Raw genomic sequence first — 24,620 nt, forward strand, 5'->3', positions numbered from 1 at the left:
GTCAATTTTTATCAATTATTTCAAATTCAGTATCAAATATTTCTTATGCTGTGCTTCTCACTTTGGTTGCATTACATCTGCCGCTAATGATGTGTGTGCAAATTCTTCTTTGCTGTCCAGAAATGGGTAGCCGTTTAGCTCTATGTGGGCATCGTATATGCCCTGCCGGCCTAATGCGTCACCAACCCACTTGCTGGCCATAGCAGCTGCCATAAGAGGTACAATGTAGCGTACTCCACCAGTCAGTTCAAACATTATTACCACAAGAGATACTGGAAAGAAGCAAAATCACAGAAGTGAGTACATATAAACAGAGTTTGGAAGAAAAATGAGATTGCACCACTAGAAAATAACAAAAAAACTTTTCATAATAAATTTTATTTGTGCCATTAATAGTACTACCAATTCACTATTAATCAGTTTTGTATTGGGGCAAATATTAGAAAATACATGCACAGTTTTTAGGGAGCACATTTCATCACTTTTCTACTTCCTATCATGTGTGATGAAACACCTTTTCTTTGTACCATTTTTATTGAAAATTTAGTTATATTTTAATGTGGCACATTGATACAATGGAAATTTTCAATCTGATAAAGGTCCCTAGTAGTTTTTAAAGCAAATTTAGCATTATTGGGCAGAGATTTCAGTTCCCAGTGAATAATTCATTTCTCCTCAGTTATTTCACTGGACGACAACAAAGGCTATACTTATGCAATTAATTAACTAAAATCTGTAATTTTTGTCCAGTTAAACATAAGAGGAAAAAATTATTACAACAAGGTACTCTCTCTCGCACTTCACCTCAGTAAATCATTTCTAAAGTTATCTACTGATCTCTTACTGCAGAAATACACCACCTCTGTCTACACACAATTAGTCATTAAATACCCAAGTTTATACAGTTTTTTTAAAGTTTTCATGTCAATGCTTTTTGACGAGGTTATTAACTACATTCTAGCAACTATGCTTCTCACCTGTCATTCGTGTCACTCCGCCTAAAACAGCAGCTGCTCCCACCATGGCATAGAGCCCAGGAGTAATGCAATCATCTCCCGTGGAGCATTCTCCACTGAACATCCACACATGTGGATAATGATACGCTAACTGTTCCACACCAACACCTACTATCCTGCCCATAATTGCTCCAAGACACAAGCTGGGAATGAACAAACCGCATGGAGCTTTGAAGCCAAATGTGAAGATTGTTGCAATCAGCTTGAAGATCAAAGCCAGCACTAGCAGCCATATTGCTTTGTAGACACCTGGTCCTGCAGCTGCCTTTTCAATGGCTGAAGTAACATCAGTGAAATTGCGGTTGTAATCACTGTAAGAAAGCAAGGAAAAGGGCAATTATGCTGTTACAGTTTTTTTTTGTGGAAGCAATGTCTATAAGGAGTTTAAATTACTTACTCCAAAACATATAAATTCATAGGATTCCACGATCTGTGCCATTTTGGGTAAAATAATTTTGGGTATTGAGCCGCATCATTGTGAACTACTAAAACGACTACATTTCTGACTATTGACCGACTTTATGCAGTCCTGTTCAGGATGTTTCACTGTTATATGCTAGTAAATGTCTTTCTTTACATACTGTCATTTTCGGTTTGCCGGTGTCAACACATCATATATCTGAGATGTCACTGGACAGTTTGAACGGGCTGTTATAGAATGTTGGCTAATTGGTATAAGGTGGCATACTGGCTGTCTGCTGCCAGTTCCACATTCTGGTAAGTGATTGTTAGGCAAACTCTCAGTGGAGATTGGTAGGCAACAGTAAATCAGCAGCTTAATTATTTCAGTAGCCTCCCTTATTTTCCATTGTGCATCTACAGCTGCCAAGCAAGCACCCGAGTTTCTTGAAAATTGAGAGGAAGGCCAAATTCCTGGTGTTTTTCTGCTACAACTGACTACTGAAATAATTAAACACCCTAACAATTTGAACAGGGAGGATGGCCACAAGTTACCTACATTCTGGCTGCCAGCAATTCACTGCTCGTGCTGTTGGTGCATTCAATTATTTCAATAGTCAGGTGCAGCAGAACACTACCAGGAATGTGGCTGTACTATAAATTTTCAAGAATCTTGCACACTTGCTTGGAAGCTGGGGATGAAGCAAAGGAAAACTAGACAGGCAATTGAGATAAGTAAGCTGCCAATTTGCTATTTCCTTCCAATCACCAATGACAGAGTGCCTACCAATCAGTTACCAGAGAGGCACAGGCAACCAGCAGCTGATACACTACCTTCTACCACTCATATACTAGAGTCGCCTTCCAATCAGCTGCCAGAGTAGCACACACAACAGCATACCGTACACCCATCACTTCACAACAACCTCTATTTATTGTCCAATGACATCTCAGATCTATATCATTATTTTAACCAAAATAGCAATTTATAGTTTCTAACTAGGCTCAGTGATGTATCTTTAACTCCTATTAATTGACAGTAATCTCTTGTCTGCTGCCAATGTGTAAAAGAGAAAGAGTTAAGTGCATGACAGTAAATAGACTTCACTTTAAATGTGTGTGTCTTTTCCAATCAGCTATTTATATGCTATACAAGATTTAATGTTACATGTGTATAAAGTAAAATGGAATAAGTATACTTAATAAGGTTGGCTAATAAACAAACATTCTTGAAATTTAAGACCTTATCCATTAGTAAAGCAGGAGAGAGAAAAGGTATGTATAATGGACCCTGGAGCAGGAAAACTTGGACACTTGACAGTTTTTATTGAAACAACTCCCTCCTTCATACCCTGGATTCTGACGTGACACGGTCACCTTGTCTCTTCCTCTTTTCATCCCTCCCCACCCCTTACTACACTGAAAGAAACTGTTTTGCCAAATGTTTGAGATGTACAGTTAGAGGTTCCTACAGGCCACACTAACATTTTCCTTCTGTTTAACAAAAGGAAGTTCTGCATCCTTCATTCCACACAAAGAATATCAAAGTAATTACAAATACAAAAGTAACTTACATGAAGTTTACACTAATTAAAAAGTGCAGTTAATGCTCAAATATTTTATTAATCATTATGTCAGCTAAGAAAATTCACAATGTCTGAAAAAATTGTACCATGCAATCCAAAGCCAAGGAAGAAAATTAACAGAAGAAGAAGAAATAATAATAATAATAATAATAATAATAATAATAATTACCACAAGTTGTCAGAATTTGAAACACCACACTGGCTGAACAGCAAATAAATTAACTGACTTGTATTCATGCGTGTATATGGGTTAGGGTATGCAATAACTGCTGTGATCACTGCAACAACCAGTACCTCAGTAACAGGATATTGACCCAACTTTGAAACTTTGCGATAGCGGCACCAATATAGATTAGCTTTTATGAATATTGTAGCTATTACACCCTGTAACAAGAAATTCCAGTTTAAGTTTTACATATAATTACAATACACATTAAAAATTTTAATAAATTTGAAAGAACCAGTGGACGTTACAACAGCAAAAATAAATTTTCACTTTTTTCACTTGCTACCAGTGGTTCTTGAATTACTATTTGAAGGAAAGCTCACAAACTCCAATCTCTAGGTGGTTTGAAGCTAGTTTTTACCAGTGGTCCAAATCTATTTCGAATTTGAAAAGAACAATGTCAGGGCTCATCTACATCCCGAAAAAGGCAACAACATTACGTAGGCCACTCAATCAGAAGATGCATGTCTAAATAAGCCAGCGAGAGAGAGAGAGAGAGAGAGAGAGAGAGAGAGAGAGAGAGAGAGAAACAAGTCACTAACATGAACCGAGTATAAAATCGTAAAATCTTTACATTCATTTTACACTCTTCTACAGGGCAGTAGGAGGAATGGTCAGTATTCATGGATACGACAGGAACAATCATTCGATGCCAAAGAGTCTTACTAGTAAACATATATCCTGAACTGCATATCTTGAAAGCTATGAGCATGTTTTCATCTTCGCTACTGTGAAACACATCTCTTCTACTGAGAAAGTACTCAGAGCTCTTAAAGCATGCATTTTAGAGGCCATGTTTACTACACTTTTTTGCTTTGAATGATTGCTCCTGTCATCTCCCTGAATACTGACTATTCCTCCTAGCACATCCTGTCTAGTATCCTTCCTTACAATAAACACAAAACTTCTGATAAATGCTGTCCAAAATCAGCATGTTTACTTTCTTTGAGAATATCTGATAAGTCTACAGGTAATTATGGCCAAATAGGCAACATCTTTCATTACTTGAAATGCCTCTGTATCAGCAATGACAACAACAACAACAAAAGCAAAAACAAGGATAGACACTCATGAAATAAGTGGTCACAAATGAAAATGACATTTAGATTCTTTGGGTGTTTCATCAGAACTGAAGATCACACACAAATTATAGTAATTACATGATTGTCACTATCTCATATACATGACCAAAAGATATTAGTAACTCACTAAAATAGATTTTAATAAATGTGATTATTTATAGGCATATCGATTCTTGAGAGAAGTGTAGTAGAATCAAAACAGATTTAGAAAATGAGTTTACAGTGTAACTATAAGTAGCTCCCAAGAAATTTAGGGTACCAAAATGTAATGTGCACAAGTATTTTAAACAAAAGAACTATGACAAGTCTACTTACTCCTATTATCCCAAGTCCAATAAAAGGAACCAGCTCAAAAAATATCCAAGGTTTATTGTACTCCACAAAAAACAGCACAGAGTGCTCATTTCCAAAAGGGTTTATGGAGCGCAGCACAAACGCTGCCACAAGAGCACAGAAGAATGATCTCCACAATGTCTTGAGTGGAAAGTAGTAACTGACCTGTAGAAGTCAATGATATTAATCTACACATTATATTTATTTTCTCTCAAATATTTGTGAAGTATTTTACTTTTCTTATAACTGATCAAATAATTAAATTCTCTTGCAAAAATCCCACCTCTTCTAAACTGAATAGGACCCCTCCAATTGGAGCTCCAAAGGCAACAGACACACCAGCAGCAGCTGCTGCCGACAGTATCTCTCTTTTCTTAGCTTCATTTTTTCCGTATTTTGGAAAAAGGTAAGAGAATATATTACCTGTGAAAAAACAAATAGTAACTTAAACCAAGATGCTTCTTAATTTCAGTCATAGCAGATCATTACTTTAAAAAAGAACTTTTACATCACTAATGGAAGATGTATCCTCACTAAATAAACTATAGGAAACATACGAAGAAATTATTTATTCCATGTACATACACCACTTCCTGAGTGACATTTGGCCTTCAATGCTAAATTAACAAAGCTCTCAAAAGGACATGATGTCTTAAAAAGTGTTTCACCTTACTAAAAGTGCACCAAATTAAAGTAATTTTTAACAACAGCACCAGAATTTTTGTAGAACAACTACTTCTACTTCCCCTGTGACTGTTAGAACATTGGAGATCACATATTTCAAGTGGTGTGTGTGTGTGTGTGTGTGTGTGTGTGTGTGTGTGTGTGTGTGTGTGTGTGTGTGTGTGTGTGTGTGTTGGGGGGGAGGGGGTGCGATTCACACTTTTTTGTCACTTAGCTGATGAAAGGTTCCTGTTTGTTTGAAGAGCTGTGGGTCAACTCTCAGCACACTTTATCTTTAGCTTTAAATCCTATATATGACATTAAATTGACGGTACACAACCATGTCACCACTTTGATTTCAGTGCTATATGTAGAACTTGTTACATATAATATTTTGCTGTAAACCAAATTCCTTTCCAAACAAAGGTGTCTTGTAAAGAATAAAATCAAACACATTACTTTACATGATTTAAAAAGCATTAAAAACCAAATCAACTGTAAATAGCCTCATTTAGGCTTTTATGATGAGAAGGTACAAAATATCACAGTTTTAAATGTTTCCTTGTCTACCCAAAAGGAACATAAGTGAACATAAACAGTGTAATAAATATTCTTAATTATGTCAAAACTATCCAAAACCCAGAATAAGGAGACAGGGTAAGTGCTGTCCTGTGTGCCTCAAGCACTAGCTTCTCGGACACGGCAAGAGAGACGACAATGCGGAACCCGAGGCATGGCCATCACACCCAACTCACAGTAGCCAAAGGGTTAACAAATATACAACTGTGATGATGGCTTATGCAGCAGAACTCTGCAGCTCGTGGTCTAATGATTAGCATCACTTGCCCTAGATTGTGGGGCCCTGGGTTTGATTCCTGGCCTGGTCAAACAATGTCTTTGCTCAGGGGCTGGATATTTTGTGTTGTCCTATTCATTTTATCTCATATTCACTGAAGTGCCAATTGCTAATTTGGTGTCAAATAGAAATACTTGCACCAGGCGGCCAAACAATCTCAGATGGAGTCTCCCGACCAATAATACCATATGAACATATCGTACACTGGAGTAGAAATGACAACTCTGTATAATTTGATATTTTTAATCACAGAAGGGGAACAGTAGATCCTCTTAAGCAAGCCATATTCAAACATTGCTTACAGAGTGCCCATTACAAGCTTTACAGCTTTTAAGAAGGTAATGCTATCATCATTTAAAATCTTTCTGTGAATAACACTGTTTCTGAAAGAGGATGGAAGGTGATTTTCCTTTTATCAATTCCAAACCAATAGAGTGGAAGTTCCTACCTTTCATCTGATTATGGATTTCCATTGCCTTTTCCTGTGGATTTTGGGAATAGAGTTTTGATCCATATGAGGAAACATGAAATTCTCTGTGAATTTATTATTTTACACAAAGTGAAGAAACTACAAACTTGTTCAGACTCACCTATACAGCAGGCAATATGCACCATAGGACCTTCTTTTCCCAAGCTAAGGCCTGCCGATACAGCAAGCATTATACCAACAGACTTTATTATCAATGTCCACTTTCCTAAGTATCCTCTAATGATAAACCCACTCAGAATTGTTTTTATCTGAAAACAGAAAAAAGTGTGTGTCAAATCTGAACCATTTCCAGTTGCAGTTCAATTTCTGCCAAACAATGTCAATATATGAAAGATTCCATAATTTATCTGCACAGAATGCTGTTATAATGTGATGGAACACTGGACACAACAGCTTGTTCTTTTTTCTACTTTTATACACACATACTGTTTGGTATAAAGTATCCTGGAATCCACCACTGTGTGTTTCAAAGACCCCAACCATATAATTAGTAACATCTAGGATCTCCTTTTGTCCCTGTTACTCCATTTAATCATGTTGTTGCCTTTAGTCCCGAGACTGGTTTGATGCAGTTCTCCATGCTACTCTATCCTGTGCAAGCTTCTTCATCTCCCAGTACTTACTACAACCTACATCCTTCTGAATCTGCTTAGTGTATTCATCTCTTTGTCTCCCTCTATGATTTTTACCCTCCACGCTGCCCTCCAATGCTAAATTGGTGATCCCTTGATGCCTCATAACATGTCCTACCAACCGGTCCCTTCTTCTTGTCAAGTTGTGCCATAAACTACTCTTCTCCCCAATTCTATTCAATACCTTCTCATTAGTTATGTGATCTACCCATCTAATCTTCAGCATTCTTCTGTAGCACCACATTTCGAAAGCTTCTATTCTCTTCTTGTCCAAACTATTTATCGTCCATGTTTCACTTCCATACATGGCTACACTCCATACAAATACTTTCAGAAACGACTTCCTGACACTTAAATCTATACTCGATGTTAACAAATTTCTCTTCTTCAGAAACGCTTTCCTTGCCATTGCCATTCTACATTTTATATCCTCTCTACTTCGACCCCATTTAATCATGAGGATAGGAATTCTGATCAGTGTAGGAGCTTTTTGTTTCCATTCTTCCTTTGCTAAGGTTAACACATTTAGCCAGCCTTTCTGTGAAACTGGTGAGGCATACAATTAACCAGTGCACCCCAGTCACATCTGTGTAAGTAACAACATACATTTGCTTTCGTGATCAGCTGGCTTTGGTCAGACCATCTATAATCCTCAGTAGAACTGCTTGTTATCGTGGACATCTGGTGTCTTAGGTTGCAACATGGTGATATTTCAGGGTACAACATTAAATACTGAGAGACTAGCTCAGATGGTAAGTTAAAAATTTTGAACCACCATCTTATTTTGTTTCTACATCTTGAAATGCCTTTTACAGTACCAAGGTCAAGAGTTATTTGGATGTTTACTTTTAAATTTTATCTCCATCTATGTCCATACAGAAGTGAATATCTATGAATCTGATTTGGATATGTTCTGTTTCAACAAGCATTTGCATAAAAAAGATACAGCAGAAGCATTCTTTTTGACTGTAAACAAACCACAACCTGTAACTTAAAATTGCTATAAATATAAGCATAAAGTAGGTTTCTTAATCACGAGGAACATATGTAAATTTGCAAACAAATATACAATATACTTTTTCTTAAATTACTTTGGTTATTTATATTATTATTATAAATGAAAGATGTAAAAGACTAAAAAGTCTGTTAAGTTTCAAGAATCAGCTTTAAATGATGACTGTAGGAATATACTACAACCCCCTACATACAGCTCACACAGGAAACATGAGGGTAAGATAAGAATAATTACTGCATGTGCAGAGGCATTCAAACAATCATTCTTCCTGTGCTCCATACGTGAATGGAATGTGAAAACATCCTAGTAACTGATACAATGGGACATAACCTCTGCCATGCACTGGCGGGCTTTCAAATAAAATCATGTTATGATGTGTGGTGTGGTCCTCAACTACACACCCACACTCTCAGAGTTGAAATATTAAAAGTTTTGGCTGGTTTTGTTGTCTAGGGGCTAGGATACATAGTTGCCGCATTACAGGCCAAATACTGCTGAGTCTACACTACACAATATACACATGAATCTAATGGTTGAAGGTTCCTAACACTGGGCAATTGCGAATTTAGAACGTAACAGACATTTATAAATGAAAGATTGCAATTAAAGAAAGTCTGCAGGTACTTTCTTAATGACTTTAAATGATAAGTACGACAGTAGAAGTACTTTTGAGAATGTGGTATATTTCTGCAAAACACTTATTCATGTTGATGGTCCAGCAATTAAATAAAACACAAGTTGATAACTGGGAAACAATAGATTCCTACTTCACGTAATCAGTTATGAACAACATAGCTCGCGAGATATTCACTTTCAAATGCGTACTACATCTTCACTGCAGAAGCCACGAAAATCTCACAAGTACACAAGTCGGCACTATGAACTGTTTCTATCTCCTGCGACCACGCGCAAACTGCTCCACGCCAAGTCTTTCCCGTGACTGTGTGTCCTTCGCGCCGTACTGTCCTGGACTCCCCCCGTGTCTTGTGCCATCCTGCCCAAAACTCTTCTCCCGCTTTTATCCAGTCTCCCTGTTCACGAGTGCTGTGATTGGCTAGAGCGCTTGCACCATGTCTTCAAGCCAACGCACCCACACAAACATAATGAAATGAAATACTGGATTTACATTTAAATAACTTGAAATTAAACAAACACACACTTTATTAAATACATAAACAAATCAAATAAACATATATCAAAGGAATAGCAAGCAAAAGTAGGCCAGTAGCCTAATGTCTGTGCTTTCTAAAACACAGTAAACATTTGACCAATTTCTTCATGAATGGTATATATCAGATATAAACAAAGGCATAGATGAATAAATATATTTATAAGCATGCTGCTACCATTCTTTGTGTAATTGTGGAGTACTTATGGCCTGACACGATCCATAGTAATCGGCCACTTTGACCTCCAATAACTCCTGTACTATTCAAGTTACATGCCTGTAATTTATACCAATTTAAGTTTACTCTAATAGCTTTCTACAGACATGCTGACCGACAAAATTGAATGAACCGTTTAGATTTTAGAAATTTGTTTCTGGGTGTTACTTGTATAATTTATCGTCAGATACTAAACTTTATACTAATATATATATATATATATATATATATATATATATATATATATATATATATATATATATATAAAAACAAAGATGATGTGACTTACCAAATGAAAGTGCTGGCAGGTCGACAGACACACAAACGAACACAAACATACACACAAAATTCAAGCTTTCGCAACAAACTGTTGCCTCATCAGGAAAGAGGGAAGGAGAGGGAAAGACGAAAGGATGTGGGTTTTAAGGGAGAGGGTAAGGAGTCATTCCAGTCCCGGGAGCGGAAAGACTTACCTTATGGGGAAAAAAGGACGGGTATACACTCGCACACACACACTATATATTGAAAATCTGATTACACCATCAGAATCATCGTGCAAATAATGATAATGTACATGTTTCTTTTTGAGGTATCATGATTCATCTGGCTACTATTAATTTCCAAACGAACTGTGAAATGTCTGCCATTAAGGTTTCACAAAGTCCACCATCTTTGGCACTACCGGCATGTCTCCTTCAACGTCACAGCGTCACCATGGAATTCCCAGCCATGTGGTCCCTGGACCCTGGCTAACGTTCGGCACCACGTGGCCGCCGAATAGCAGCGGCCCACCGAGAGGCCCCAGAACGGCCACGCCAACTCCGAACTTAGAATATTTCCAGGGCACCACAACTCGCCCGTTACCTTATACACTTCACGGAGGTTTGCAGAACACAGATGTAGAAGGATAGATTGCTACTCCTCATAAAAGATGACACATTGAGTTGCAGACAGGCACAATGGAATGACCATTACACACTGAACTTTCAGCCAAAGCCTTCTTCTGAAAAGAAACACACACATTCACAAATATGAGCACACTTCAAGCATACATTACTGCTATCTGCGGCCATAATTCTGGCTGCAGACAGCTGTCATATGTGTGTGTTTCCTTTCTGGAGGCTTTGGCCAAAATCTAACTGTGTAACAATCTTTTTGTTGTGTCTCTCTGCATCTCAGTGTGTCATCATATTGCAGTCTATCCTATCACGACAGAGCTATGGATGCTACACTTCCCAAGAATGACTGCTATTGTCACACAAAATGTTCAAGGTAACCATCAATATTAAATGATAAATAATCACAGGAGATGATGAGAATACAACCAGTAACCCACATTTAGTCAGCCAGTGATCGTATGCATTACATCATGGTAGATGATGCACGGTATGGGGTACTTTTCCCCCTCCCCACATTAAAGTGGCCCACTGTTTTGGACTGGACTATAGTGTGGTGACAACATCCCTCCATGCAGACTTCACAACACATGCGGAAGAAATCCTGCTGTAAGGGATGGAATACTGTTGTAGCGGCATGGTGCAAGACTAGTCCTCCACAGTGGCAAACTAAGTTACCGCATGTCACAGCTTGACGCTGTGCTGCTGATGGTGCCACAACTGAAAGTGGGGCACCATCATAAACAAAGCTGGGCAGAGCCATTACAAATACTCATTGCTCACCTTGCAGTAGATAGTCTTCGACTACTACCAATGCTGAGACATACTCCACACCAGCTGAAGATTCCATGTGGGCCAACCAGCTTTACCTAACTCTTGCTGCTTCATCCAATGGCTGCCAGTCTACAAGCAGGTGCTAGATCTGGTGATTCTGGGGCTCGACTAGAGCCAACAAGAGAGGCCACTTCCAGGGTGACTTCATCTGGTCTCCATGCCTCTCCAAGGGGCCTCAGGTTTGATGCGAGCACACCATGTGCTAGCTCATCTGCAGGTGCGGCCAGTTATATAGCCCTCGTGTACCTGCAGCCTGCCAAATGCCAGACATCAACTCCATAAAGCAGCACACTGAGGGTGCCACCTCACTGTGTGAGCACTCATGTTCAGTGACCACTCGCTGCTGCAACCAAGCACACTGCCTTATGCTATGCTGAGGTAGACACTGCTGCCTGCAGGTCAATGAATGCCATCGAGCCACTGCCTTCACTCACTGTAAAGAGTTTTACTAAATAACTAAATGTAAGTTTCTAACTAAGCACGACTGATTGAACAACTGCCAATTTCCTGGTGTTATGCAACCCACTGTCCTGCACACACCAGTCTGGGCTAAAAGATGGCCTTTTGGCAATTAATGGGGGGAGGGGGCGGGGGTCCACACTGACCACCCCATCACAACAGCTTCCTGGATCTGGGACTAGTCAGTGGTCCTTCATATGGCAACTGGTAGAGCCTCACATTCTGGTCATGTTGTCACATCCTCATCACTGCAAGGTTTCAATGAACATAATTCCATCAACATGGTCTTAATGTTATTTATATTAAAAGATAATTGATCTGCACCATATGATTATATGATAGGGCTTCATTCATAGGGCATGAATGACTTCTCCACATTTTTGTCTTCTCGATGTAGAAAAATCATCCTCTGCTTTGCAAGTGCTGTCCAACTAGAGATGTAAGATGCAGCACATGCTCAAGTGGAACACCAATGACAATTTTTGGAAGCACTACATTTCTCACAAGTGTAAAAATCAATACTAGATCCCCCTGAGTAGTGTCTTACAGGCTAGTGTTAGGAGTTTAAATTACTCATTGTCCTTATCCTAGGCATCATAAGGACCATGTGTGCACCAGCTGTTTACTTCTACGGTTCTGGTGAAACTATATTATGTAATTCTCTGGAGCATCATCAGGCCGAAATAGAACATATCCAGTGTAGTTTTGGCCTCTTGACCGTGGAACAGGAAAATCCCTGAAGTGGACTGTTTGGCTGAATTGTATCTGAATGACATGATAGGCAGTATAGTATCCCAATTCATCTTTGACATATATTGAGAGAATGTTTGCTAATGTCTTAATACAAAAGTAAGACAAAAACAAAAAGTTAACTTGTTTGACACTATTTACCTGTAGGTGGTATTCAGTTATCCTGTGGACTGTGTTGCATCTTCTGACACTAATTTTGACTGGAATATTTTGCACCATGTAACTGAAATTTGCAGCAGGACTTTTTACCCACCCATCCCACCTGTTGTGCCTGTGAGAGTCAGGTATTAAATTCCGGCTAAAGAGTGGGTGTGGCAGAGTGTGGACAGCAGCACTGGCCCTCCAAGCTTTGTGGAGGCAGAGCAATTCAGTGAAAAGTAATCTACATTTTGGAGTGCCAGTGGCAACACTGACTTGGAGCAGAGCCGGAGGCCGCTGAGGGCAGCTCCGGATAAGTTTAGGGGCAGCACCGGTCCCCATTACAGAGCACTAACCACATTAGTTGGCCCCTGAGGTTGCTGTGGTCAGAGGCTAGTCTGCGGGATGATGCTGAAGCAACTACTTTAACTAGGGGTTAGTTGGCCCATGAGGTTGCTGTGGTCAGAGGCTAGTCTGTGGGATGATGCTGAAGCAACTACTTGAACTAGGGGTTAGTTGGCCCATGAGGTTGCTGTGGTCAGAGGCTAGTCTGTGGGATGATGCTCAAGCAACTACTTTAACTAGTGCCAGTACCAAGGACTGCTGTGAATAGTGTTTGGCAAATAACAGGTTTGGCTCTGGGCTCGGATGGTACATTGGCCATGTTTGTCTTAATATTCAGCACGGTTGACCAAAGCAAGACTACAGTCATCAGCTGGTGACAGTGGAGGGAGCGAGTTCATTGACGGCCAGCATGCAAGAGAGGCTGAGGAAAACAGAGTGCTGTGAAACTTAGCAGCATGATATTACATCAGTTTCAATGCTAAACACGAGGCATGGCCAGCTGTACATGGACATCACAGAGCTGGGTAGTGGTTAATGTCTTTTGGCAAGTGTCCAGAAGGAGGCAGCAGCTCACAACTGGATAGGATGAACAGTGGAGAAGTCAGTTACAGCAAAACAGTGCAGGTCACAAAGTGAAGGGTGCTTTTGTGAGCTACATCTGTTAGGGGCAAGCACTGATAGTATTTGGTTGAGTAAATTAGTGTTTTGTGGTTTGTGCCACAATAAGTTAAATCAGCTTATGTTTGTTGTGGTGGTGGTATCCGAGCACGGCAAGGCCTGAGATGTTTGTCAAGTGAATCACGAAATTGTAGACCAAAGCCATGGTGTATAAGAGTGATATATTTTATAGTGAAAATATTGTATATGAAGAAAGTTGATGCCACCATTGTATATTAGTAATAAGCTATTGTATACTGTACTACATTTTTTTGTCTGTTGTAAGCCCTGTATTGTTTTACTTACCTTTGTGATTAGTTTAGTACAAAGTAATGGTCAATAATAGTAGAATGTACAACTTTGTTCATTGTGTTAGTTATTCAGTGTGATTCCCTCTGCCACTTTGTGAAGTTTATTACAAGGTGATACTAGTGGTCTTAGTAGCTGCCCAATCTAAGTCACTTAGGCCAAGCTAGATTCTTGATCACATGCCCATAGTCTGCATAAAAAACTTAAATTTCTTAAAAAAATGTACTTTAAATTTATTTCAAAAGCCAGTCCCTTTTATGACACTAATCTGCTATTTTATGATCAAATTTTGTGGTATGGTGCCAGCTAGGTGTGCAATTATAGAAAAAAATTACAAACAAATGAAACCAGATATGTGGAAGTAACACAAATAGACGCACACTCCAGGCAAATTTTGAGGGAAGGTAATGCATATCTGCCTTGGTTTTTTGCACTTCCTTTCACTTCACAGACCACTCCCTGTCTACAAAAGTGAGTATTGCCTCCTCTTGTATCTATCATGGCATCCTACCTTTCAGGCATGCTTCTGATTGATGCTGGAATGTTCTGTTGAGGAATCACCTCCCATTCTTTCAGGAGAACCTATTTTAGATCCTGTAGAGTCCATAAATATTGCTTGTGAACTCTTCTCCTAAGCTTGTGACACACATACTCAGTAGGATTCAAAACAGGGCTCCAAGCAGATCTAGCCATTGCATGAATCTCCACTTTATCCACCAACTCTTGCACAGTTCTCACAACATGTGGGCATGTCGCGCCAGGAATTAGTGTAAAACCATCACAAATAAATGGAGAGAGAGACCCAACATGCTCCAAAAGGATCTGCTCCACATACTAATAACTTTTAAGGTTCCACAGAGATGAAATCTGCCCTTGCAGTCATATTGGTTCCTGCTAACACCATCAGAGCCCGAAAACGCATCTTGTATGAGGATACACAAAGGAATGATCTATTCCCAGGCTTTCTCCAGACCACCTCTCTATCGTCGAGTGATCACAGGCCAAATGATGACTCATCGGTGAACAACGCTTGCTCCCATTGTCTTATTCACAAGCTGCGATATTCTTTGGGGCAAAACTGAGTTGAGTTGTTTGATGCTCTGTCATGATTTCTGGTCTGGTAGCAGGTTTTCTGGATTGAAGATGGCATCTTTCTGTCCTATCACATGGTTCTTTCACTAACACTCCCCTCTCTGACTTGGTGGAGTCAATTTTGTGCTTCAACAGCAATGGTTGTGGAAAAAAAGTTGTAAGAAGTGGTAATCTCTCGCTGATGTTTCTCTTCTTGGGCCTAATCCTATTTTCCTTGCATAGCTCTTCCAGTTTCGCTGTACCTTCTTACATTCTGGAAATCATGGAAGGAATAATTCTAAACACTTCTGGATTACAACGTATGATGTTACCATCCTCTGTCATAGCAACAGTTTTTGTAGTATCTTCAGTGCTTAACAGTTTGTTTACTCCAGAAAGCTAACTACGATAATTGCAGAAATATCCTGTTAACACGTGATGGAAAGGGGAACAATACAAGATACAATAGTAAGTGCTTTAAGAGTGGGAAAACATTACCACTTCCCATCCAGATGTGTGTTTTTCAGGTTGCACAGGAAAAATACGCTTAAGGCTACTGAAACAAACAATTTACACTTCATTGCTTACTTGCAAAGCAACAACATACCCCACTTAAAAATATAGGATTCAGTGCTGTGCTTTGATTAAATAGCTAATTACATATATTTTATTGTGTGTTGTGTTTTTTTGTGCAAATTATGTTATATTGTTTAATAAAGGGTTATTTAATATAAACACACACACTTTGACAGCTACCACCAAACCCCACTACACCCAAATTCTGTGCTACAACTTTTACACAACCAGAGATGGTGGTTCTGCTTCAAGATTATGTCTTGTGCAAGAAACCTACAGATTCCCAGAGCTTCAGCAGTTGGTACAGTGAAGGTGAGAATTTAAAAGTGATGCAGTCACTGCACACCATTATTTACTCCCGTTTTTTGATTTTTGGCACCACCCAAGAAGTCAACTCCAACCTGACAAAATTGAATTGCAGCAGGAAGAACTGATGAGATTTGTTGAGATTAACTTAGGCAGATGCTTGCTTCATTTTCATCTCCTGTAGTGGCTTACAAGTTGTCTGACGTATTGGTAGAGACCTGGTCAACAGTACTTACTTCTGACTACCAAGGGTCTTCATACCCACGAACATCACAAAAATACCTAAACACTGCTGACCATAAATAAGTTGAGATAATAAGCAATCATTTCTGTTGCATTGGCTAATAATTCCTTTCATATAAAGTTTTGCCTATAAAACTTAAATCTCCTTTGACAGCTGCTTCTTTCTCTAACATCTCTTTTGTCTTCTGTAACACTGGATCTTCCCTCTCTTTGTGGGATACCACCAACACTGTAATGTTACTCCAATGGATTCTACAAAAAGGCCTTCAGTATATTTGTGGTTGCATCAACTTTACATACTACTGTTATGTCATATTCCTGAAGCTTCACTGCTCATCTTGTCAATTGGACAAAGGGGTTCTGCCTTTATGGCCAGCATAAAGAATTTCAGTGAATGATGTGGCATATAAAAAAATATTGACTGCTTGAACGACTGCAAGGCATTCACTCAGTAATACAATACTACTTCTCAGACTATGGAGAATATTGTGGCGGCATAAGCAATCATACTTCTGGTGTATACCTGGAAAGTACTAGAACTGCACTTAAGAGTATCCCCTTCCCACCAGCATTAGTGTGTAGTTTCGTGCTGCCATTCTAATTGAAAAGCACCACATTTAGGCACTTCCTTCAGGATACAAAAAGATATGCTGCACTCTTCGCTCCAAAAATTGTCATGCCCTTGCACCACGTTTTTGTAGTGCCCTTGTAACTGAATTTTTTTGGCATTTTAACATGAACACAGTCCAAAAACACCTCTCACATCACTAATGTACTAAGAAGTTGGAAAATCTTAAGACTTTTACTGCTTCTTCCTATGGAAGGATTCTATTTCTTTTACCTTGGTGCCCCAAGATTTTTACTTCTTGAGCTGCAAAGGACATTTTCTCAGATTCAATTGAAAACCTGCATCATGAACACAACTGTCAAGTAGCTCAGATGGTCTTCAAGCGTCTTTGAGAAAACAATGTCATTCAAGTAGCAAAGACATTATCCATTTCAGACAACAAAGCAGGTTGTTCATTGTGTCTTCAAAGGCGGCTGCAGTGGTGCACAGAACAAACAACTTTACTTTGAACTTTTGGATCCTGTGTGTAGAAACAGGATACTTCCCAAAACAATTATGCAACAAAAAAAAAAAAGTCAAATTGGCAGGCAAAATTTGCTATTTAAGTGTGTGAAAAAGCTATAAATCTGATGACAGCAATTTGCCAATATTTGCAGTTGAAACTTACTGAATGCTGAAACTGCACTGTGACTACTACTTTCCTCAAGGCCATGGCATTTTTCTAAGGCAGCAGAAAACTCAAAACAGTGCTCTGGCTGTAGAAAGTTTTTTACCGGAACAACAACCAGGTTCATCCGAATTTAGGCACATTCTCAGGTGATATATTATGTGTCTACAACACTATTTTATGCTGTCTTGAAACCTTGAAGCCACTTCCCTTCCTTCACATAACTGATAAATTAAAACCCACTAGAAGCATTTGTCAAACCAATAAAAGGGGATGTCCCATATCATCAGCTGGAGGAAATGGAGGCACACCCATAAGGAACACTGAACAACAAAAATGCTGAACCTGGCAAAAAAAAAAAAAAAAACACACACACACACACTCAATTGGTGAAAACACTCAATTGGTGAAAACACTCAATTGGCGAAAACACTCAATTGGCGAAAACACTCAATTGGCGAAAACACTCAATTGGTGAAAACCAAATTTTACAAAAAATAGCACCAAAATTGGTGAAAATTAACACCAAATTTTGCCATAAAATAAAATGATTTTCTGCTATATCTATTAGGTGCTATGACATCATCAATGTTTATACCAGTAAGCCTCATCAGCCTTGGCTTGTCAATAGCTGGTCATAATACCAATATTGGAGAAATACTTTGGACCCCTAAAAAGAGCCCAAAGTGTAATTAGTTTGTGGCAATGAGCATACAATCATTTTTGTGACTTGTTAAGCTAATGACAATCAGAGCAGAAGCATCATATGAACATCTCCCTTCTTCACTAAAGGTGAATGAGGACACATACAAACTCATCAAATGTTTGGCTAGACATACCCTGCATGAGCATTGTCTGTCACAATAACACCTGTGGAAGACTGCTCTTCAGGTGTTTTATGGCTGCATGGACCTGCTGCTTGCCATCACCAAATATTTCTTAATTTCCACCTGATATTCGTCTCAGTTCTTGAGCATATTCATCTCAGTTCTCGAGTATTTCCCCACTCTCGAACAACTGCTGGGCTGTACCATCCCAGTAAAAGTTGACATTGGGGAAGTCACATCATGCAACATGTTTTATTTAGTGACATGATCAAATTATTGATGCATTTTGTAGGATCCTGGCCAGCATTCCCTACAAACACTGCGACACAAGTGGATTCTGTATGAGGGGGGACCTGAAAGAAACCAAACCAAACCAATATTTTGGTGGGCAGAGCTTTTGTAGTACCTTGTTTAGCTGCTTATGAGCAGACTGAGTGAAAATTCCAGGGCCAGTAACCAAGTGTCATCATGGAAGGTGGTCAGGACTAGTTTCAGCAGAGTTTATATTGTCAACAGTTTTGTGCAATTGTCGTTTCTGCAGGGGTTGATTTTCATGAACAGCATGCGGTGGTGAAACACTGCCTTTTGCTTGGAAAAGTGAAACAGAAACTCTTGTTAAACAGTGTACAAGGATGATTCTATGGAGGAAACTCAGGTGTGACTGGTTTTCCCATTTTAAAAAATAGTTCTTCAAAAATTATCAAATGATGACAGACCTCATTTTCATTATCCCTACATGGCCCGAACACATGAAAACGTTTAAAACTTTAGTACAATCATTAACAAATAATTCGAACTTTTCTTCAAAAATTCATGGTGACAAAACTTGGTGCTATGATTACAATCCTGAATCAAAGCAACAATCAAGCCAGTTGAAGACTTCACATTCACCTTGCCACAAGAAATACTGTCAGGTGAAATCAAACATTGAAACAATGCCGATTTGTTTTTTCGATGAGAGAGGAGTCGTCCATTCAGAGTTTGTTCTACAGGGTTAGACTGTTAACCAGGCTCTTTGCTTGGAAGTTTTGAGAAGACCGTGCAACAGTGTTTTGTGGAAATGGCCAAATTTGTGGCAGTCAGGTAACTAGTTTTTCCATCACGACAATTCCCCTTCTCACACAGCCCTGTATGTACAGTTCTTGAGCAAATATGGTTGACCCCTGTTGTTCTGCCCCCCATGCTCACCAGACCTTGCCCCATGCTCACCAGACCTTGCCCCATGCTCACCAGACCTTGCCCCATGCAATTTTTTTTTGTTTCCTACAATGAAAAGGGACATAGGAGGAAACCATTTTGCTGATGATGCCGAGTTGAAGAAAAAATGATGGACCGCTGTCAAGCACCACAAAAGATGATTTCAAACAATGTTTCAAAATATGGAGTAAAATATTAGTAAAGTGCATTAGTGCAAGAGTTCAAGTGGAGGGTGCTTTGAAGGGGATTTAAGGTTTGTGCTTAAAATGTGAATAAATAAGCTAAAAAAATAAGTTTGTTTTCTTTTGGGTATCCCTCGTATGTGCATCTGAATGATGATTTTTTTTATTCATTGGTTTGTTGATAATGATGACCATCTGAGTAACACATTGTTTCTATTTGTGAAGTGACAGCTTCTGCATACCCTTATTGGAACCATGGTGATGTCAATGTCTTATCTACTCAATGTCTTTACCAAACTATGACACATAGAATACATTATCAAATACCAGCTACAATTGTGTAAGACCAGTGTAACATTCCACTTGCCTGCTGAAAAACTTGTGGAAGGAACATCTCACTTAAAAAAATGCTCAAGGCAATTTCACTATTGGTGCACCAGTTAATATTGGGTACCATATAAGTGTGCAGTGCTGGATCTATGACTATGACTGTTAACCTTATGTTGAGCCACAACAGCCTAACAAATTTTGTAACCAAGGTATAAGAACAAGTTTGTATGTGTGGCCGTCCTCTGCAGTAAGTACAGAAATATTTGTTTTGTAAATAAAACTGCCTTTTCTTGCTGCAACTTAATTTATTTTTCCCAAACACATTTCATTTCACCTTTTGCTCTAAGGCATCTTCAGTGTGCTCTACCCCAATTCAGTTCAAACAGTTAATGTTGCAATTTCTTTGTTGTATTTTAACCATATTTTCTGAGCAGCATGCATTGTTCTTTGGGAATTGGGTGAACTATTTTTAATCTTTACACTGATACGGTCATGCAAACAAACTTTTTATTCATGCAATACTAGACATTTCCATGTGGTCTATACCATAAATTCAAAAGACTTCACCTGAATGTTCATAAATCCACGCAAAACATAAAATTCAACACCATATGCAAATGTTATGATCTTGTACTTAAATATACAAGGAGTAAAATAGTTCACCAGTGACCAAAAGGCAATGCATGCTGCTCAGAAAACGTAGTTAAAATACAACATAAAAAAATGTGGCATGAAGTGTTTGATAATCTAAAAATAATAAACTGTATCATTTTAAACCCCACTTAAGATGCCTTGAGCAAGAAACAGCTGGAATTCGTCTGGGAAAAATAAATCAAGTTGCAGCAAGAAAAGGTGGTTTCATTTACAAAACAAGCTGCAAGATGTTTTCTATTTGCACAACAGATACGAAAATAGAAACTATCAGACTGTTGTAAAAACTTTAGTTTTAAATGGGAAAGCAGTTGTCACGGAATGTACAATAACCATTAAAATTCTGTAAATATTGCTATTACATGTGGGGGTCACTATGTAAGATATGAGCATTTTATGGTTTTACACCTTCACAATCAGTTATGTGACTGAACTACCTTATCTGAAAGCTTTTAACTAAGGTTATCTTTACACTTTGAATTTATGTGATGGGCCTTTTCCATAAATAACAGATTTTTTTAAAATGTATCATTTCAATAATCTCTTGGTATCACAGAACATAGTAATAACTGTATGTTCAATAGAAAGCTGGGATATAACTATAACAAATTTCTGCTTAAGTGCCTGCTCTCAAATTTGAAAGAACTAGCAAAAATTTAATCAAATTTGTACAACCTATAGGTACTACTGAACTACTTAAATATTTATTCAATGTAATATAGGCAATGTATTTTGAATTTTAACAATATATCATATAATAAATGAGCCATCAAAGTAGACTGTCATTAATAATGATATAATGTTTCCCTAGTTACTACTGAAAAATATCTTAACCTAATGGAATTAAAATTCAGCATATTTACATAAAAACAAGAAAATCAAGCTATAAAATATACTGCAGCACTTACTGCAGCTTCAGTTTACTCATATTCACATTCATAAGGGTATTTAAAAGCAAAATTTTCTCTGTGACAGTACACTTTAGCTGCTTCTCCTACTAGTTGAAAACATTACATCTGGTTTATAAAGCTGTGTGCATTTTATATTGAAGCTGACTCTCCAACTTTGCTAAGGCTTGTGACAAACTGCTGCAATCAAATTAATACTCTTCCAAACCTGTTCCTTTGCATTATTGCATTTTTCTGGACATATGCAATGAAATGATGTCAACAAAACAAAAAATAAGAAGTGAGAGTATTATTGCAGCAACAACGATTGATACCAACTTTCTCAGTTTGATGATAGCTTGGTGAAAGGCCTTTACAACAGATACTACTCCCAAAATCCATATGAAGATCTCCAGCGCTCTTAATACACCACCCATTATGATCAACTGATCACAAAAAAGTACCTACCCCATTACCCAAAACGTCCACAGACTGTAACAACTGAACTAAATACTCAATATGGCTTCAATTAACATTCATTATACCCTGAAAGGAGTGTCTTGTCCAAAATTAATACTTACTTTCACAAAGGGATGTTCCACTGTCCAAACTACAAAACATTTTGGGCACACTCTATGTAATAAATTCTTGTTCCTAGCTCATTGACATAACAGTCTTCTCAGTGTGAAAGACCTAGTTGCAAAACTTCTCATACAGCTAGCGAGATTTTTTATTCTGGTCCAGTCACTACAGATTTTATCTCACCAGAACAACGGCACTGTAGAAGACTTTAAACTCCATTGCAACAAAGCATAACTTTTTATGATGGCATACTAAACTCCCAGCAGTCTTCCCAAATCATTGGCCACAACATTCTGGTCCATGGCAGGTCCGACCACTTAATTTAAAATCACGTTCCTCAGCACAAGATGGTCACATGTTAAGTGGTTATAATTCATTCGAGTGCAGTATCTCAAAGTCCAGTGTAGGCTGCAGTTCCCTTATGGCAGCAAAATTTGGTAGAAATTCTAATGCTTTGATGTGGAACTGATTTACACTGGAAAAAAAGGTTCCAATTTTGGCCACCAGGTGCAAATATAGTGCTGTGCTTGCAAGAAAGATGTCCAGAAATGTTTCCATTTATAATGGATTAGGAATGGGAGGTGGTCAGAAAGGTCAAACATGTGAGGAAGGCATAATAAAATGGCACTGAGCACTATGCGACTTAACTTCTGAAGTCATCAGTCGCCTAGAACTTATAACTAATTAAACCTAACCAACCTAAGGACATTACACACATCAATGCCCGAGGCAGGATCCGAACCTGCGACCGCAGCAGTCGCTCTGTTCCAGACAGGAAGGCATAATATGGATTTCATTATTAATCATCACTTACATAATTTGCTCAAAATGAGCACTGGAGATGTCGACAAGATGATGCACAGCGTCAGATTTGTATTGGGTGGCCAAAATTGGAACTAAATTTTTTTTAGCATAAATTGTTTCTACATTAACACATTAGAGTAGCTAGCAACTTTTGCTGCCTTGCAATAATTACAGCCCACAGTGGACCTCCAATCGGTACAATGGCTACTTCGTAACTTATCACCTGGATTTTATTTCTGCCTGTAACACTCTATGGTGCCCAAGTTTAACTCAACATTTTTTTTTCCCTTCTGGTATTATAATTGTGAATTTCAAAATTATTTTAAAAAAGGGAGACAGAGAGAATGAATACATAAATAAATAAATAAATAAATAAATAAATAAATAAAAGTTCAGGAGATGATCCTTAAACGCTCTTCTACATCTGTAGCAATAGCACATTAAAATAATGTATATACTACTAATTATTTTAAGTTAATGTTATAAATGCATATTCTCAGTTACATGTGAATGCTAAATTTGACATACCTCTGGTATACCTGAGCCACAGGCATAAGGGGCAAACATCCGTACCAAAGATGCAGCAAGTGCAGCAAAAATGAGAGCCCACACAATGTAGAAAAGGTAGGAAATTATATATGGGCCCACCCCTTCTCTTGACTGACTGAAAACCTCTGGCCATGTCCACCACTAAAATGAAATACATACCCATAAGAATAACAACCACTAATTCTCCAAAACATGCAGGTACAAATTAGTATCAAAGTATTTTAATGACAATAAGGCTATTAAATATGGGTAACAGAATGAAGTAAACATAAATTATATGATACTGAATGAATTAGATTGGGATTAGCATGCCACATAACTGCTATATAACATACACAAATATTTATATGCTTTGCAGATATGGCCAGATGTAGGTTATATACAAATAAAATCCCGATTACTACACATCCTTTGATTCTGCAATTTAATTTGTGATCACTTTTTAGTGCAGCTCATCAACCCTAGATGAAATTTTCTGATTCCAAAAATATACAACACAAATTACCTGTGTTAACTATAGAACAGCCAGCACAGGCCTTTTCAAGCAACTGGAAATACAAACTACTACTTCCCAGAATATTTATTCTTTAATGAAATTTGTCATAAATAATATATTTTTTTCTAACCAAACAGCTAATGCACTTTTAACTTACAAGGTGCATTCAAGATCTAAGGCCTCCGATTTTTTTTCTCCGGACTGGGAAGAGATAGAAACATGCACATTGATTTAAAATGAGGCCGCGTTCATTGTCAATACGTCCCAGAGATGGCAGCACCGTACGGCAGATGGAATTTTACTGCCGGCGACGAGAATGAGAACTGTTTTAAATGGCGACGTTTTTCTTACTTGAACAGTGTGCAATCATTCGTTTTCTGAATTTGCGTGGTGTGAAACCAATTGAAATTCATCGACAGTTGAAGGAGACATGTGGTGATGGAGTTATGGATGTGTCGAAAGTGCGTTTGTGGGTGCGACAGGTTAATGAAGGCAGAACATCGTGTGACAACAAACCGAAACAACCTCGGGCTCGCACAAGCCGGTCTGACGACATGATCAAGAAAGTGGAGAGAATTGTTTTGAGGGATCGCCTCCAGAGTTGGCATTTCTG

General features: G+C 38.4%; 1 protein-coding gene across 4 annotated transcripts in view; it reads right to left on the reverse strand.

Annotated features, from left to right (window-relative positions):
* LOC126189022 (H(+)/Cl(-) exchange transporter 4) overlaps window positions 1-24,620 on the reverse strand; it is a 163,247-nt gene that overhangs the window by 2,447 nt on the left and 136,180 nt on the right. For all 4 annotated transcript variants that reach the window (XM_049930843.1, XM_049930842.1, XM_049930844.1 and 1 more), the window contains 7 exons: window positions 23,491-23,652; window positions 6,752-6,899; window positions 4,926-5,065; window positions 4,625-4,807; window positions 3,171-3,385; window positions 978-1,327; window positions 62-272 (listed from right to left, as the gene is read on the reverse strand). In XM_049930843.1, the coding sequence (XP_049786800.1) occupies window positions 62-272; window positions 978-1,327; window positions 3,171-3,385; window positions 4,625-4,807; window positions 4,926-5,065; window positions 6,752-6,899; window positions 23,491-23,652 (1,409 nt within the window). The remainder of the gene's footprint in view (window positions 1-61; window positions 273-977; window positions 1,328-3,170; window positions 3,386-4,624; window positions 4,808-4,925; window positions 5,066-6,751; window positions 6,900-23,490; window positions 23,653-24,620) is intronic.

The sequence above is a fragment of the Schistocerca cancellata genome, chromosome 5 (genome assembly GCF_023864275.1).
Source record: "Schistocerca cancellata isolate TAMUIC-IGC-003103 chromosome 5, iqSchCanc2.1, whole genome shotgun sequence".
NCBI lineage: Eukaryota > Metazoa > Arthropoda > Insecta > Orthoptera > Acrididae > Schistocerca > Schistocerca cancellata.